Below are 13,833 nucleotides of genomic sequence, written 5' to 3'. Positions count from 1 at the left end.
CCTGATGGTGTATGATGTATTTAGACTAAGGCGCATTTAGGGCTAGAGCCTCAAGCTGCGAACAAATTTGGACTATGTATATAAAGTGCTTAGCATCATAAACTCGTTGTGAAGGTATTCACAATATGAGATATAACCTAAAACGATGCCACCTTAAAAAATTTTCTGTTTATTCAGAAATGGCTGTGTATTATGATGCTAAGCACTTTATATACATAGTCCAAATTTGTTCGCAGCTTGAGGCTCTAGCCCTAAATGCGCCTTAGTCTAAATACATCATACACCATCAGGCATCTCTCATATTGTGGAGTTATACTTCATAACTGTTTTTGCCATCCTTGCATCACTTGGGTACCTACCCACTCACTGAAGAAGGGCCAAATAGCCCTGAAACAGTGCTGTCTGGGTGGTGGTACCTATCTGAGAATAAGTAACATTAGTCTTCTCCATAGGTGAAGCGTTACTTATTCGAAGTAGTGCAATATCATGGCAACCCGTTGTGAAGGTATTCACAATATGAGATATAACCTAAAACGATGCCACCTTAAAAAATTTCCTGTTTATTCAGAAATGGCTGTGTATTATGATGCTAAGCACTTTATATACATAGTCCAGATTACTTTTAATTTAAATAAAATTTCAATTTCAGTTTATAATCCTAACTTATCTCCCAACACAGTTATAATGGTATATATATTTTTTAGTGTCAAGTATTAACTATCTCGAGTTCCCTTTATATAACTTCCGTATCAGTTATGTATTAATTAATTATGTTACGTTTGTAATCTAAGTCGGTATATGTATTTAGTTAAAGTGCAATTTAAATGCCAACGAAGTTCAACAAATTTAATAGATTTTACCCATCACTGAAAATATTATAACCTATACTATACTAACGCTACCTAGGTTCGATATATAACGATCATATGACAAAGACAAAGGTGGGAATTTACGAACGGTAATCTATGGACACTTAAGTATTAATTAACTTTCAAATCTCGCTGTCTCAATTCAGAATAAACTAACGATCCTTACTAGGTCTATAAGCTACTTACAAAAAATAATTTGATGTAAAAAATATTCAATAAATGGCTAAATGTGGCTAAAAAACTTCTCCTCCAGCGGAGTTGTAACTTGTAACACGTGGATTTGATACCCTTACCGATACTTTTATGCAATTACAAGGCCGAGTAAAGAATAAATACACCAGATTAATCAGAAATATCGCAATAAACGCGAAATTGCAATACAAATAAAATACTATTAAAATAAGTTAAAAGTATGATAAAACCATGCAATTATAAATTCCTCACTGGAATATGAATAAAATACTATTAAAATACAATAAAACAAAGAAATGTAGTTTATTTAAATTCTTACATCAGGACACTGTAATCACTGACACTTAATGGTTCTTTTATCTGCAAATTCTTAATGCATGAAGAATTACTGCTGTCAATCAGATCTAAAGTATTGTTCTCTCTTGTTGCCTCTCTAACATGCTGCTGTAGAAAACAAATGACCACTAAATCCACAACTATCTTGCTAGTGTGTGTGTGAGTGAACCCACAAAAGCGCCAGTGAATATGCAGAAAGTTAAAAATCCTCAATTATAAGACATTCTGATTTACTAGCCCACTGTATTTCTCTGTATAGTTGTTTATTATACTCATCATGGTCACTAGGCCTACAATATGCTCCTACTCTCATTTATAATCTATTATGTACAGGAATTTTGCTAATAGCAAAAAAGTTGGTAATTATTTCGTTATGTTAATTCTTTATGAGACCACATATTGAGCATTGTTCGAGGTTTTGGATATCCCCATTTCAAGAAGAAATGTGTAAGAATAACAAAAAATAATGGATACTGAAAAAATCAATATATTTCTATTATTGAAAATAAATTATTATTATTTTTATATAAAAAAATGCATTATACATACCAATAATCTCTCTCTCTCTCTCTCTCTCTCTCTCCCTCTCTCTCTCTCTCTCTCTCTCTCTCTCTCTCTCTCTGAAAACTACGCAATAATTATCTTTGAGCCAAAATTAGATGATTTTACCACTATAGAAGATAACTTACCTTCCAGAACCTGATCCAGATTCATTATCAGATTCAGATCTATAGGCACTTCCAGACCGTGAATGAGATTTATCACTCTCTGAATCAGATCCTGACTCTGATGCAGAACTTGATCCTGATTCAGAACCTGTACCAGAAGCTGATTCTGATGAAGACTTAGAGCTCAACTCCCTATTTGATAAAGATCCTGGCTCACTTTTTGTATCAATTTCATTGGTATCTCCTGCAACGTTATCTTGTTCAACCTAAAATAATTATTTGCATTAGAGACAGGTTAAAAAAAATCAATCAAAGCTGCTAAAAATGTGCTCATTAATATACCTCTTCTACAACATGTACATAAAATGACATAAGCAAAAATAACTTACATAGCTAGATAACCATAAAATTACCATACACTACCTATTATTACTGTCCCATGTGTCATCAATCTATCTGGGTCTCTCAGCATATATATATATATATATATATATATATATATATATATATATATGATATCCAGATCAGATGACTGCAATATGAACATAAGGATTAGCAAAGTACATTTTTCTGATTAGCAGTAGCAGCCATTATCAATCCACTTCTGGATGGAAGTCTCCTCAACAATTCATGTTGAGGGAATGGACCATAATCTGCCACGATGGTCTAGTGCGGGTTGGCAGATTGACCTTATTCAGCAGTCAGGGGCTTGAACCCCAGTCCACCCAAAGAGCGCGTGCAAGTGCACTCCCACTCCTGATCACACAGCTAGGGACATGCGTATAAAATTTTTCTTATATTTTACAACTAATATATATAAACTGAATTTCAAGAAACTAAAAGCACAGTATTAAATCTTAAGATACTTCTTAATTGTTTATTAAAATTTAAGCGACACTGTTAACATAATTAACACATTAGCAACAATAAAATAAAGAAAATGTTTATTCCATTAAAATTTACAGTTAAGTCTTACATTAATCATTTGTTTAAAGTGCTGAACGTTGCAGCATCTGGACTCTATGCACCTGCAAGGTGATCTGAGTGAGGTGTATAAGGCTTTGAATGGTTTGAGCAGGCTCAATGCTGATGGGATTCTTCCGCTTGCTCAGATTACAAACCTGAGGAGACATAGATTTAAACTGAGGAAAGACAGTTCCAGAATAGATGTGTGGAAGTTTGCCTTTAGCCAGTGAGTATTATCTTCCACAACAGACTTCTATCTGTTGTTGTAGAAGTTCATAGCTTAAAGAAATTCAAGGCTGAATTAGACTAACATTTGAAACAACCAGGTGGGTGAAATGGAAAGGGATTTTTTTTGGCTGATGCCATATAACTTTGCTTTCTTGCATCATATGCCTCTAATGTCAATGCTAATTTTTAATAATTTAGCATTATATTTTTTACAACAAATAGCAAAGTAAACATACTTGAGTTTGGGGCAAATGTCTCAAGCTATAAAAAGTTATTGTACATGCTGGGCACGGCCTTTCCTTTATTTGGCTATGATTAAATTGTGTTTGCTGCCTCCATAATATGAGATCAATGCACCAAGCAATGCAAGACTGTCAGATATGTGTCTAACGCAGAACTGCCAATTTTTTAAGTTTAAAAAGCTAGTATTGGCATTAGTGTTAGCATTAGCAACGGCACATGATGCAAGATTATATAGAATCAGCCAAAAAAAACACACACACCCTTCTCATTATACCCATCCACTCGCTCCAAATGTTTGTCTACTTCTTACTTGAATCTGTTTAAGCTATCAACTTCTACAACAGATGGAAGTTTGTTCCAGTAATCAACCACCCGATGGCTAAAAGCAAACTTCCGCAAATCTATCCTACAACTGTCTTTCCTCAATTTAAATTTATGCCCTCTTAGGTAGGCGCCTCTGTAGCCAGGTGGGAAGGAGACAGTGCGTAGCACACGCTTCTTGATTAGACTGGGGTTCGAGCCCGTCACCACCAAATACGGAGGATGTGGAAAGGTCAGGGAATGACCACCGCATATCCCGGAGCAATATGGCCTTAGTTGCTAATGCTCCTAAAAACCAAATAACAAAACAAACCCTCTCAGGTGATTATTCTGAGCAAGAGGAAGAATCCCATCAGCATTGAGCATGCTCAAACCATTCAAGGCTTTATACACCTCAATCAGATCACCTCGCAGGTGCCTAGTCTCCAGACACTGTAATTTGCAAAATTTAAGCCTTTCTCATAAGAGCAACCCTTCATTTTCACTAATCTTGTTGCTGTTCACTGTACTCGTTGCAACAGCTCAACATCCTTTTTAAAATGAGGCCTCCAGACCTGTATACATTACTCAAGGTGTGGCCTGACCATTGCCTTATACAAGGGGATAACCACCTCCTTAATCCTGCTAGAAAAATTCCTATATATCAGTGACAAGACACCATGAGCTACTCTTGCACACTGTCTGCACTACTCAGAAAACTTCATATCTGCCTGCACAATTGCCCCCAGGAACTTTTCACTCTCTACCACTGTCAGTGTAGTACCACACAGTTGATACGTTACTGTGGGATTACGGCTGCCCATATGCAGTACTTTACATTTGTCAATGTTAAGCTTCAGCTGCTACCTCTCAGCCCATCTGCTCAACTTGGATCCTGCTGACGAGGCTGGTGGGAGCCAGACATGTTCAAAGCCGCTAAGCGCATTTTCTTATTTATTGATTTGAAATTATTGTTTTTCTAAAACTTTTGATTTAAATTTAGTAGTATAACATTATTTTGTGATTTTCTGATTAATCTGGTGTATTTATTCTTTACTCGGCCTTGTAATTGCTTAAAAGTATCGGTAAGGGAATCAAATCCACGTGTTACAAGTTGCAGCTCCGCTGAACGAGAAGTTTTTTAGCCATATTTAGTCGCTTCATTGACGAATTGTTACATCAAATTATTTTCTATAAGTAACTTATAGACCTAGTCAGGATCGTTAGTTTATTCTGAATTGAGACAGCGAGATTTAGAAATTAATTAATACTTAAGTGTCCGTAGATTTACCGTTCGTAACTTGACGGCACTGTTGTACGATATGTTATATCCCGAACTAAATAGCATTAGTATAGTATAGTATAGTATAGTATATAATATGATATTGTCAATTAATCATTAAAATCTATTAATTCTGTTAAACTTCATTGACAATTAAATTGTACTTTTAACTAAATACATATAACAACATAGATTACAAACATAACGTAATTAATTAAACCATAACTTGATACAGAAGTTATATAAACTGAACTCGTAGATAATATTTGCTACTGAAAAATATATATAGCGTTATAACTGTGTTGGGATACAAGTTTAGGGTTATAATTTTGTACTGAAATTGAAATTTTATTGAAATTAAATAGAAATCATGACTCAGACCAGAGCAGCAAAGCAAAAGGCTCAAGCTAATGGGAGTTGCCTTCTGAATCACAGCCTTTTAAAATGCACTACTTGCATGATGTTTCTGGAGCAATCGGGTACGGGAAATGATATTGCTATGGGGGATGTCTTTGTGTGTGCGCGCGATGCAAGGAGTGTAACGAAATCAGGCGACAACAGAGCGTTGTTATGGGCCTATATGAGAGCTTGAAGGACAGGGTAGATGCCCTCGAAGGATCTATAGTGAGGTGCCCAGCAAGCTCTGAGGGGCCCATCAAGCTCTCAGCTGCCCACATCAACGCCAGAGCTTGCACTTGGTCATCACACAACATAGTGGCAATCCCCAAGGCAGAATGCGCTAGTCCCACAGGAACTAGTAGTTGTAGGTGACTCTATTGTCAGGGAAACGGGGAACCTCCTTTGTAAAAAGCATAGGTGGAACACGACCAGGGTATGTCTGCCAGGGACAATGGTTGATGACGTAGTAGAGGGGATATCATCTTTTAAGGGAACAAAAGGTGATGTAGTTGTACAAGTTGGCACTAATGATATTAAGAGTAGAAGACTGGCAGAATTACTTAACAAGTACAGGTCACTGTTGAAAAAAAAAAAACGCCGCAGATTAGGGTTGAATTTGAAAGTGTCTGCAATTCTGACCAGACACGATAGGAGGGAGTATATGATGAGAGCCTTGTCGATCAGTTCGGCTCTGGAAAGATTGTGCAAGGCTCAAGGGGTAGAATTTTTTTCAACCTGGTCTGTACTTGTTAACAGGAGAGACTGCTTCTACAGGGATGGGATACACTTGAATAGAAAGTGTGCAAGAATATTTGCTGATGCTATCGGGGCAGTGTTAGGTGGGTCAGAAAACTCTTAGCTTGGGGGAATACAAGGACTAATAGATTAACAGTAGCCACTGGCAGAGTTGAAAGTGATTCTTGCACTGCTTCTATTGGAATGAGCAGAAGCCTGGAAAACAAGATGCAGGATATTTCAGAGACTGCTGGGAGTCAATGCGGTACAAGTAAACACATGGGTTGTGTTAGGGTACCTAAGAATAGGACAGGTGCATGTATACTTGCGTGTACACCAATGCTAGGAGATTGGTAAATAAATTTGATGAATTTGAGGTATTGCTACAAGCATCAAAGGCAGATATTGTTGGGATATCACAGACATGGTATCACACAGATATAAAGAATGCAGAACTGGAATTTGGGGATATGAAGAATTGATTGACAGGATTGACAGGATAGAAAGGATTGACAGGATATGAAGGGAGGAGGGGTTATGCTATTAGTTAAGAAACACATAAAATCCAAGGAACTGAAGCCAGTTGACATCACTGGACAGTGCAGTGTCGAGTCAGTTTGGTGTGACATAAGGATTGGGAGATCAAAATTGAGAGTAGGGGTGTGCTAGAGACCTAATGACTCTGATGAGCATAATAAGAAACTGTACAGGGAAATAGAGTGGGCCAGTAAATCAGAGAGTCATATAATGTGTGATTTTAATTTCCCAGATATTGACTGGAATTTGTGGGTTAGTCACTCACACACTAGCAAGGCTTTTGTGGATTTATTGGATGATTGTTTTCTACATCAGCATGTTCGGGAAGCAACTAGAGGGAGTAATACTCTTGATTTGATTATCAGTAGTGATTCTTCATGCATTAAGAATCTGCAGATAAAGGAACCACTAGGTGGCAGTGAACACAGTGTGCTGAAGTGGGATTTACTCAAAGAGGTAACTACCATCTGGGGTAAAGGGAAGGGTTATTGCTTTCGTAAAGGCGACTACGATGGACTGAGACAGTATTTAAATTCTATAAAGTGGGACCAACTGATGATGTTACCAACAGCAAATTCAAAATGGGAAGCATTCAAAGAACTTATCTTGGAAGCTACTAGGCTTTACATACCAACTAAGAAATATTGTTCAAGGTTTAGGCCTAAATGGATGTCAGATGAACTAATGAGACATATGGCAGAGAATTAAAATGCATGGGATAACTATAAATTAACACGTGACACAGAAGCCTATGATATATATAAGTTGATCTGTAACCAAGTTACAAAGGAGGTTAGGCAGGCGAAGGCGGATTACAAGAAATCTTTGGCAAGGCATGCAAAGAAAAACAGCAAAGAGTTCTTTACTTATGTAAACTCTAGAAGGAAGGGGATGAATCAGATTGGTCCACTTGATATCGATGGGTCAACTGTTGATGATCCTGCTCAGGTAACTAAAAAACTAAATGAATATTTTGCATCGACATTCACACATGAGGAGTTATTCAGCAAGGGGAATGCCAGAGGTGTATTCAACTCTGGCAGTAAGCTAGATAATCTTGTAATAACTGAGAGTAAACTGGAGGAGAAATTGTTGAAGATAAACACAAGAAAGGCACCTGGGGTGGATAGGATCTATCCAGTTATATTAAAGGAGGCAGCAAAGGAAGTAAGCAAACACTTGGCCATAATTATGAGAGCTTCCTTGGACTCAGGGGAAGTACCTATAGACTGGAGATGTGCAAATGTGACCCCAATTCACAAAGGAGGATCAAAGGCTGACACAAGTAATTATAGACCTGTTAGTTTAACTTCTGTTCCAGGAAAATTAACAGAGGCACTGGTTAAAGAAGTACTGCAGGATCATCTAGACAAGACTTCAGTTATAGCTCAGACACAGAATGGTTTTGTTAAGGGGCAGTCTTGCCTGACCAATTTGATTCGATACTATGATGCAGTCACAAAAAGAACTGGATGCAGGGAATAACGTTGATATTATATACTTGAATCTTAGAATGGCTTTTGATACTGTTGCACATGAAAGACTGCTGCACAAATTGGAGCAGTGTGGCATTGGAGGCAAATTGCTGCTATGGATAAAGGGGTGGTTGAGGGGGAGAAAAAAAGGGAGTGGTAATCAATGGACACTGCTCATCAAGGACTAACGTTATTAGTGGAGTCCCTCAGGGTTCAGTGTTAGGTCCATTATTGTTTTTTGTATTTATAAATAATATTGATGATGGTATATCAAGCTTAATGTCCAAGTTTGCAGACGATACAAAGGTTGGCAGGGTTGTTAAGGAAACTAATGACGCTATGCTGATGGGCTAAGAGGTGGAAAATGAAAGAGGTGGCAAATGAATGGGCTAAGAGGTGGCTTAGATGGGCTAAGAGGTGGCAAATGAAATTTAACATTGACAAATGTAAAGTACTACATACGGGAAACAGCAACCCCAGAGCAACGTACCAACTCTGCGGTACTACACTGACAATGGTAGCGAATGAAAAGGACCTGGGGGTAATTGTGCAGGCAGATATGAAGTTCTCTGAGCAGTGCAGATGGGCTGCAAGAGTAGCTCATGGTGTATTATCAATGAAATACAGGAATTTTTCTAGCAGGGATAAGGAAGTGATTATTCCCTTGTATAAGGCAATGGTCAGGCCACACCTTGAGTACTGTATACAGGTCTGGAGGCCTCATTACAAGAATGATGTAGAGCTGCCCGAACGAGTACAGAGAAGGGCAACAAGAGTAGTGAATGGAACAAAGGGGTGCTCTTACGAAGAAAGGCTTAAGTTTTGCAAATTACAGTGTCAAGAGACTAGGCACAGGCGAGGTCATCTGATAGAGGTGTATAAAGCCTTGAATGGTTTGAGCATGCTCAATGCTGATGGGATTCTTCCTCTTGCTCAGAATAATCACCTGAGAGGGCATAAATTCAAATTGAGAAAAGACAGATGTAGGTTATATGTGTGGAAATTTTCCTTTAGCCAGCAGGTAGTTGATTGGTGGAACAGACTTCCATCCTTGTTGTGGAAGTTGATAGCCTAAATAAATTTAAGGCTCAGCTGGACAGGTATTTCAAATGAACGGAGGGATGAACTGGAAGTTTTTTGTTTTTTTTGGCTGATGCTGCATAAATTTGCTTTCTTGCATTATATGCCTCTACTAATGCTAATGCTAACTTTTCTAGATCATGTTGCCGCAGCATACTGTCATTAGTGTTATTAACAACCCTGCTGACCTTTGTATCGTCTGCAAAGTTGGACATTAAGTCTGATATACCCTCATCAATATCATTAATGAATACAGAAAACAACAATGGACCCAACGCTGAACCCTGGGCGACTCCGCTAATAACATTAGTCCACGAAGAGCAGCGTCCATTGATTACAACTCTCAGTCTTCTCTCACTCAACCATCCCTTTATCCACAGCAGCAATTTGCCTCCAATGCCACAGTGCTCCAATTTGCACAGTAGTCTTTCATGTGCACCAGTATCAAAAGCCTTTCTAAAATCCAAATACAGTATATGATACCAAAATTATTCTTTTCATCCGGTTCCTTTGTGACTACATCATACTATCCAATCAAACTGGTCAGACAAGACTTCCCCTTAACAAACCCATGCTGTGTCCGAGCTATAATTGAAGTCTTGTCTAGACGATCTTGCAATACTTGTTTAACCAGTGCCTTCATTAATTTGCTTGGAACAGAAGTTAAACTAACAGGTCTGTAATTACCTTGTCTCCATTTGATCCTCCTTTGTGGATTGGGGTCACATTTGCAGTCCATAAATACCTCCCCTGAATCAAAGGAAGCTCTCATAATTATGGCTAAGGATTTGCTTACTTCCTTTGCTGCCTCCTTTAATATAACTGGATAGATTCCATCTACCCCAGGTGCCTTTCTTATGTTTATCTTCAACATGCAATATCTTCAGCTTGCAATAGTGAACAGGCAATTGCAAGCTAGAGAAAACAGGTGATTTTTGGAACAGGGAGTGGGGGGGGGGGTAGTACAGCTTTTTTGCAAAAGGCAGGAGTTATACAAAAAATCTGTTTTTTAAAAAAAAAAAAACACACGGCATAAAATTAAATTAAAATCATAGAGAACATACATATTTTAAATTAAAATACAGACAGGGTCGTATTTGGGTGGGGGGAGCTAATGCTCCACATAATTAATTTTGTCCTCCTTGGTGCTTTCTTCCCAAGTACCCAATGAATCCATTTCATATCCTTAACATCTGAAGATATTTCAATCATGACACATCTTAATTTTTTTAATTTATGCTTAGAAAGTTATTGCTTGATAAAAGCCCATAACATGAAAGTTTTGCAATAAAATAACATATTCTGGTACAAATGTTTTTAAAAATAATGTTCTTTAAATAAAAGTTACATTTCTTATTGGTTAGTAGACTTTTATCAATCTTAGATGATAAATCCTTGAAACGTATCTTCGGTTGTCTTTTTTTTTTTTTTGTCTCTCTTTACAAATATGCCAGGCCAGGGAGCAACTGGTGCCATTTAGCAATAGAAGTGAGCGAACAGTGAGGTGTTAACTTAAAACAGTTGGACACTGAATGCTGAAAAGCGAAAATGCAAGTTTGCTAGGCCTGTTTTTATTATACTAAAAACTCTGAGGTTCCAGAAGGAAATTTGTTTGTGAAACACTTTTTAGGTATCACTAGACTCCATTATAAACAGTACTAAGAGTAGATTTGAAAAATTTAAAGATATAGCTACAAGGTTTAAAGGTCTTGATCCCAAATATTTCGAGGAAGATGATAATTTATGCACAATTGAATTTTTGGCAAATGAATACCCACAAGACACTGATTGTAAAGATGAACTCATGCAAGAGTTTTTTCATTTCAAAATCTGTGTATAGAAAAGTTGGACAGCAAGTATTCAAGTGACAATGAATTGACCATAAACAATGTACTGAAGTTCTTAATTACAAATAATTTGTGCGCTATCTACCCCAATCTTTCAACAATGTATAGAATTTACATGACACTGCCCATTAGCAGTGCTGCAGATGAATGTTCTTTCAGCGGACTTCAGCTTTTTAAGTCATATTTGGGAGTGCTGTGACTCAGGGGAGAACTGAGAGGGGCAGTTGCCCTCTGAATCACAGCCTTTTAAGATGCACTGTTTGCTTGATGTTTGCGGAACAATCGGGTACGGGACATGATACTGCCATGGGGGATGTCTTTGTGTGTGCACGATGCAAGGAGTGCAAGGAAATTAGGCGACAACTCAGCGTTGTTATGGGCCTATATGAGACCTTGAAGGACAGGGTGGATGCCCTCGAAGGAAATAAACTGAGGGGCCCATCAAGCTCTCAGCTGCCCACATCAACGCCAGAGCTTGCACTTGGTCATCTTGCAACACAGAGACAGCCCCCCAAGGCAGAATGCGCTGGTCCCACAGGAACTAGTAGTTGTTGGTGACTCTATTGTCAGGGAAACGGGGAACATGCTTTGTAAAAAGGATAGGTGGAACAGGACCAGGGTATGTCTGCCAGGGGCAAAGGTTGATGACGTTGTAGAGCAGATATCATCTTTTAAGGGCACAAAAGGTGATATAGTTGTACACGTTGGCACTAATGATATTAAGAGTAGGAGACCAGCGGAATTACTTAACAAGTACAGGTCACTGTTGAAAAAAAGCCGTGAAGTAGGGTTGAATTTGAAAGTGCCTGCAATTCTGCCCAGACCCGATAGGAGGGAGTATATGATGAGAGCCTTGTCGATCAATTCGGCCCTGGAAAGATTGTGCAAGGCTCAAGGGGTAGAATTTTTTTCAGCCTGGAATGTACTTGTTAACAGGAGACACTGCTTCTACAGGGATAGGATACACTTAAATAGAAAGGGTGCAAGAATATTTGCTGATGCTATCGAGGCAGTATTAGGTGGGTCGGAAAACTGCTAGCTTGGGGGCAGACAAAGACTAATGGATTAACAGTAGCCGCTGGCAGAGGTGAAAGAGATTCTTGCACTGCTTCTATTGGAATGAGCAGAAGCCTGAAAAACAAGATTCAGGATATTTCAGAGACTGCTGGGAGTCATTACGGTACAAGTAAACACATGGGTTGTGTTAGGGTAGCTAAGAATAGAAATAGGTGCATGTATACTTGCGTGTACACCAATGCTAGGAGTTTAGTAAATAAATTTGATGAATTCGAGGTATTGCTCAAAACATCAACGGCAGATATTGTTGGGATATCAGAGACGTGGTGTCACACAGATATAAGGAATGCAGAACTGGAATTTGGGGAGTACAATGTGTATAGAAAGGATAGCAGGACAGGAGGGGAGGAGGGGTTATGCTATTAGTTAAAAAACACATAAAATCCAAGAAAGTGAAGCCAGTCGACATTGATGGACAGGGCAGTGTCGAGTCAGTTTGGTGTGACGTAAGCATAGGTAAATCAAAATTGAGAGTAGGAGTGTGCTATAGGCCTAATGACTCTGATGAGTATAATAAGATACTGTACAGGGAAATAGAATGGGCCAGTAAATCAGAGAGTCTTATAATGGGGGATTTTAATTTCCCAGATATTGACTGGAATTTGTGGGTTAGTCACTCACACACTAGCAAGGCTTTTGTGGATTTATTGGATGATTGTTTTCTATACCAGCATTTTCGGGAGGCAACTAGAGGGAGTAATACTCTTGATCTCATTATCAGTAGTGATTCTTCATGCATTAGGAATCTGCAGATAAAGGATCCACTGGGTGGCAGTGATCACAGTGTGCTGAAGTGGGATTTACTCAAGGAGGTAACTACCATCAGAGTTAAAGGGAAGGGTTTTTGCTTTCGTAAAGGCGATTATGATGGTCTGAGACAGTATTTAAATTCTATACAGTGGGACCAACTGATGATGTTACCAACAGGAAATTCAAAATGGGAAGCATTCAAGGAACTAATCTTGGAAGCTACCAGGCTTTACATACCAACCAAGAAATATTGTTCAAGGTTCAGGCCTAAATGGTTGTCAGATGAACTAATGAGACATATGGCAGAGAAGAAAAATGCATGGGATACATACAAATTAATGGGTGACATGGAAGCCTATGATAGATATAAGTTGGTCTGTAACCAATTCACAAAGGAGATTAGGCAGGCAAAGGCAGATTATGAGAAATCCTTGGCAAAAGGATGCAAAGAAAAACAGAAAAGAGTTCTTTACCTATTTAAACTCAAGAAGGAAAGGGATGAATCAGATTGGTCCACTGGATGTTGATGGTTCAACAGTTGAGGATCCAACTCAGGTGGCTAACAATCTAAACGAGTATTTTGCATCTACATTCACACATGAGGAGTTATTCAGGAAGGGGAATGTCGTAGGTGAAGTAAACATTGGCAGTGAGGTAGATGATTTTCTAATAACTGAGAGGAAAGTGGAGGAGAAATTGTTGAGGATAAACATAAAAAAGGCACCCGGGGTGGATGGGATCTATCCAGTTATATTAAAGGAGGCAGCAAAGAAAGTAAGCAAACCCCTAGCCATAATTATGAGAGCTTCTTTGGACTCAGGGGAGGTACCCATGGACTGGAGATGTGCA

The 13,833-nt window shown here is 38.5% G+C and overlaps 1 protein-coding gene across 3 annotated transcripts in view; it reads right to left on the bottom strand.

Annotated features, from left to right (window-relative positions):
• Positions 1-13,833, bottom strand: part of Chd1 (chromodomain-helicase-DNA-binding protein 1) — a 606,282-nt gene that overhangs the window by 516,692 nt on the left and 75,757 nt on the right. For all 3 annotated transcript variants that reach the window (XM_090371234.1, XM_090371253.1, XM_090371245.1), the window contains exon 2: positions 2,087-2,331. In XM_090371234.1, coding sequence (XP_090227360.1) covers positions 2,087-2,331 — 245 coding nt within the window. The remainder of the gene's footprint in view (positions 1-2,086; positions 2,332-13,833) is intronic.

Source organism: Mastigoproctus giganteus, chromosome 1 (assembly GCF_048544385.1).
Source record: "Mastigoproctus giganteus isolate SK-2022 chromosome 1, ASM4854438v1, whole genome shotgun sequence".
Lineage (NCBI taxonomy): Eukaryota > Metazoa > Arthropoda > Arachnida > Uropygi > Thelyphonidae > Mastigoproctus > Mastigoproctus giganteus.
This window is presented reverse-complemented; position numbering and strand designations above follow the sequence as displayed.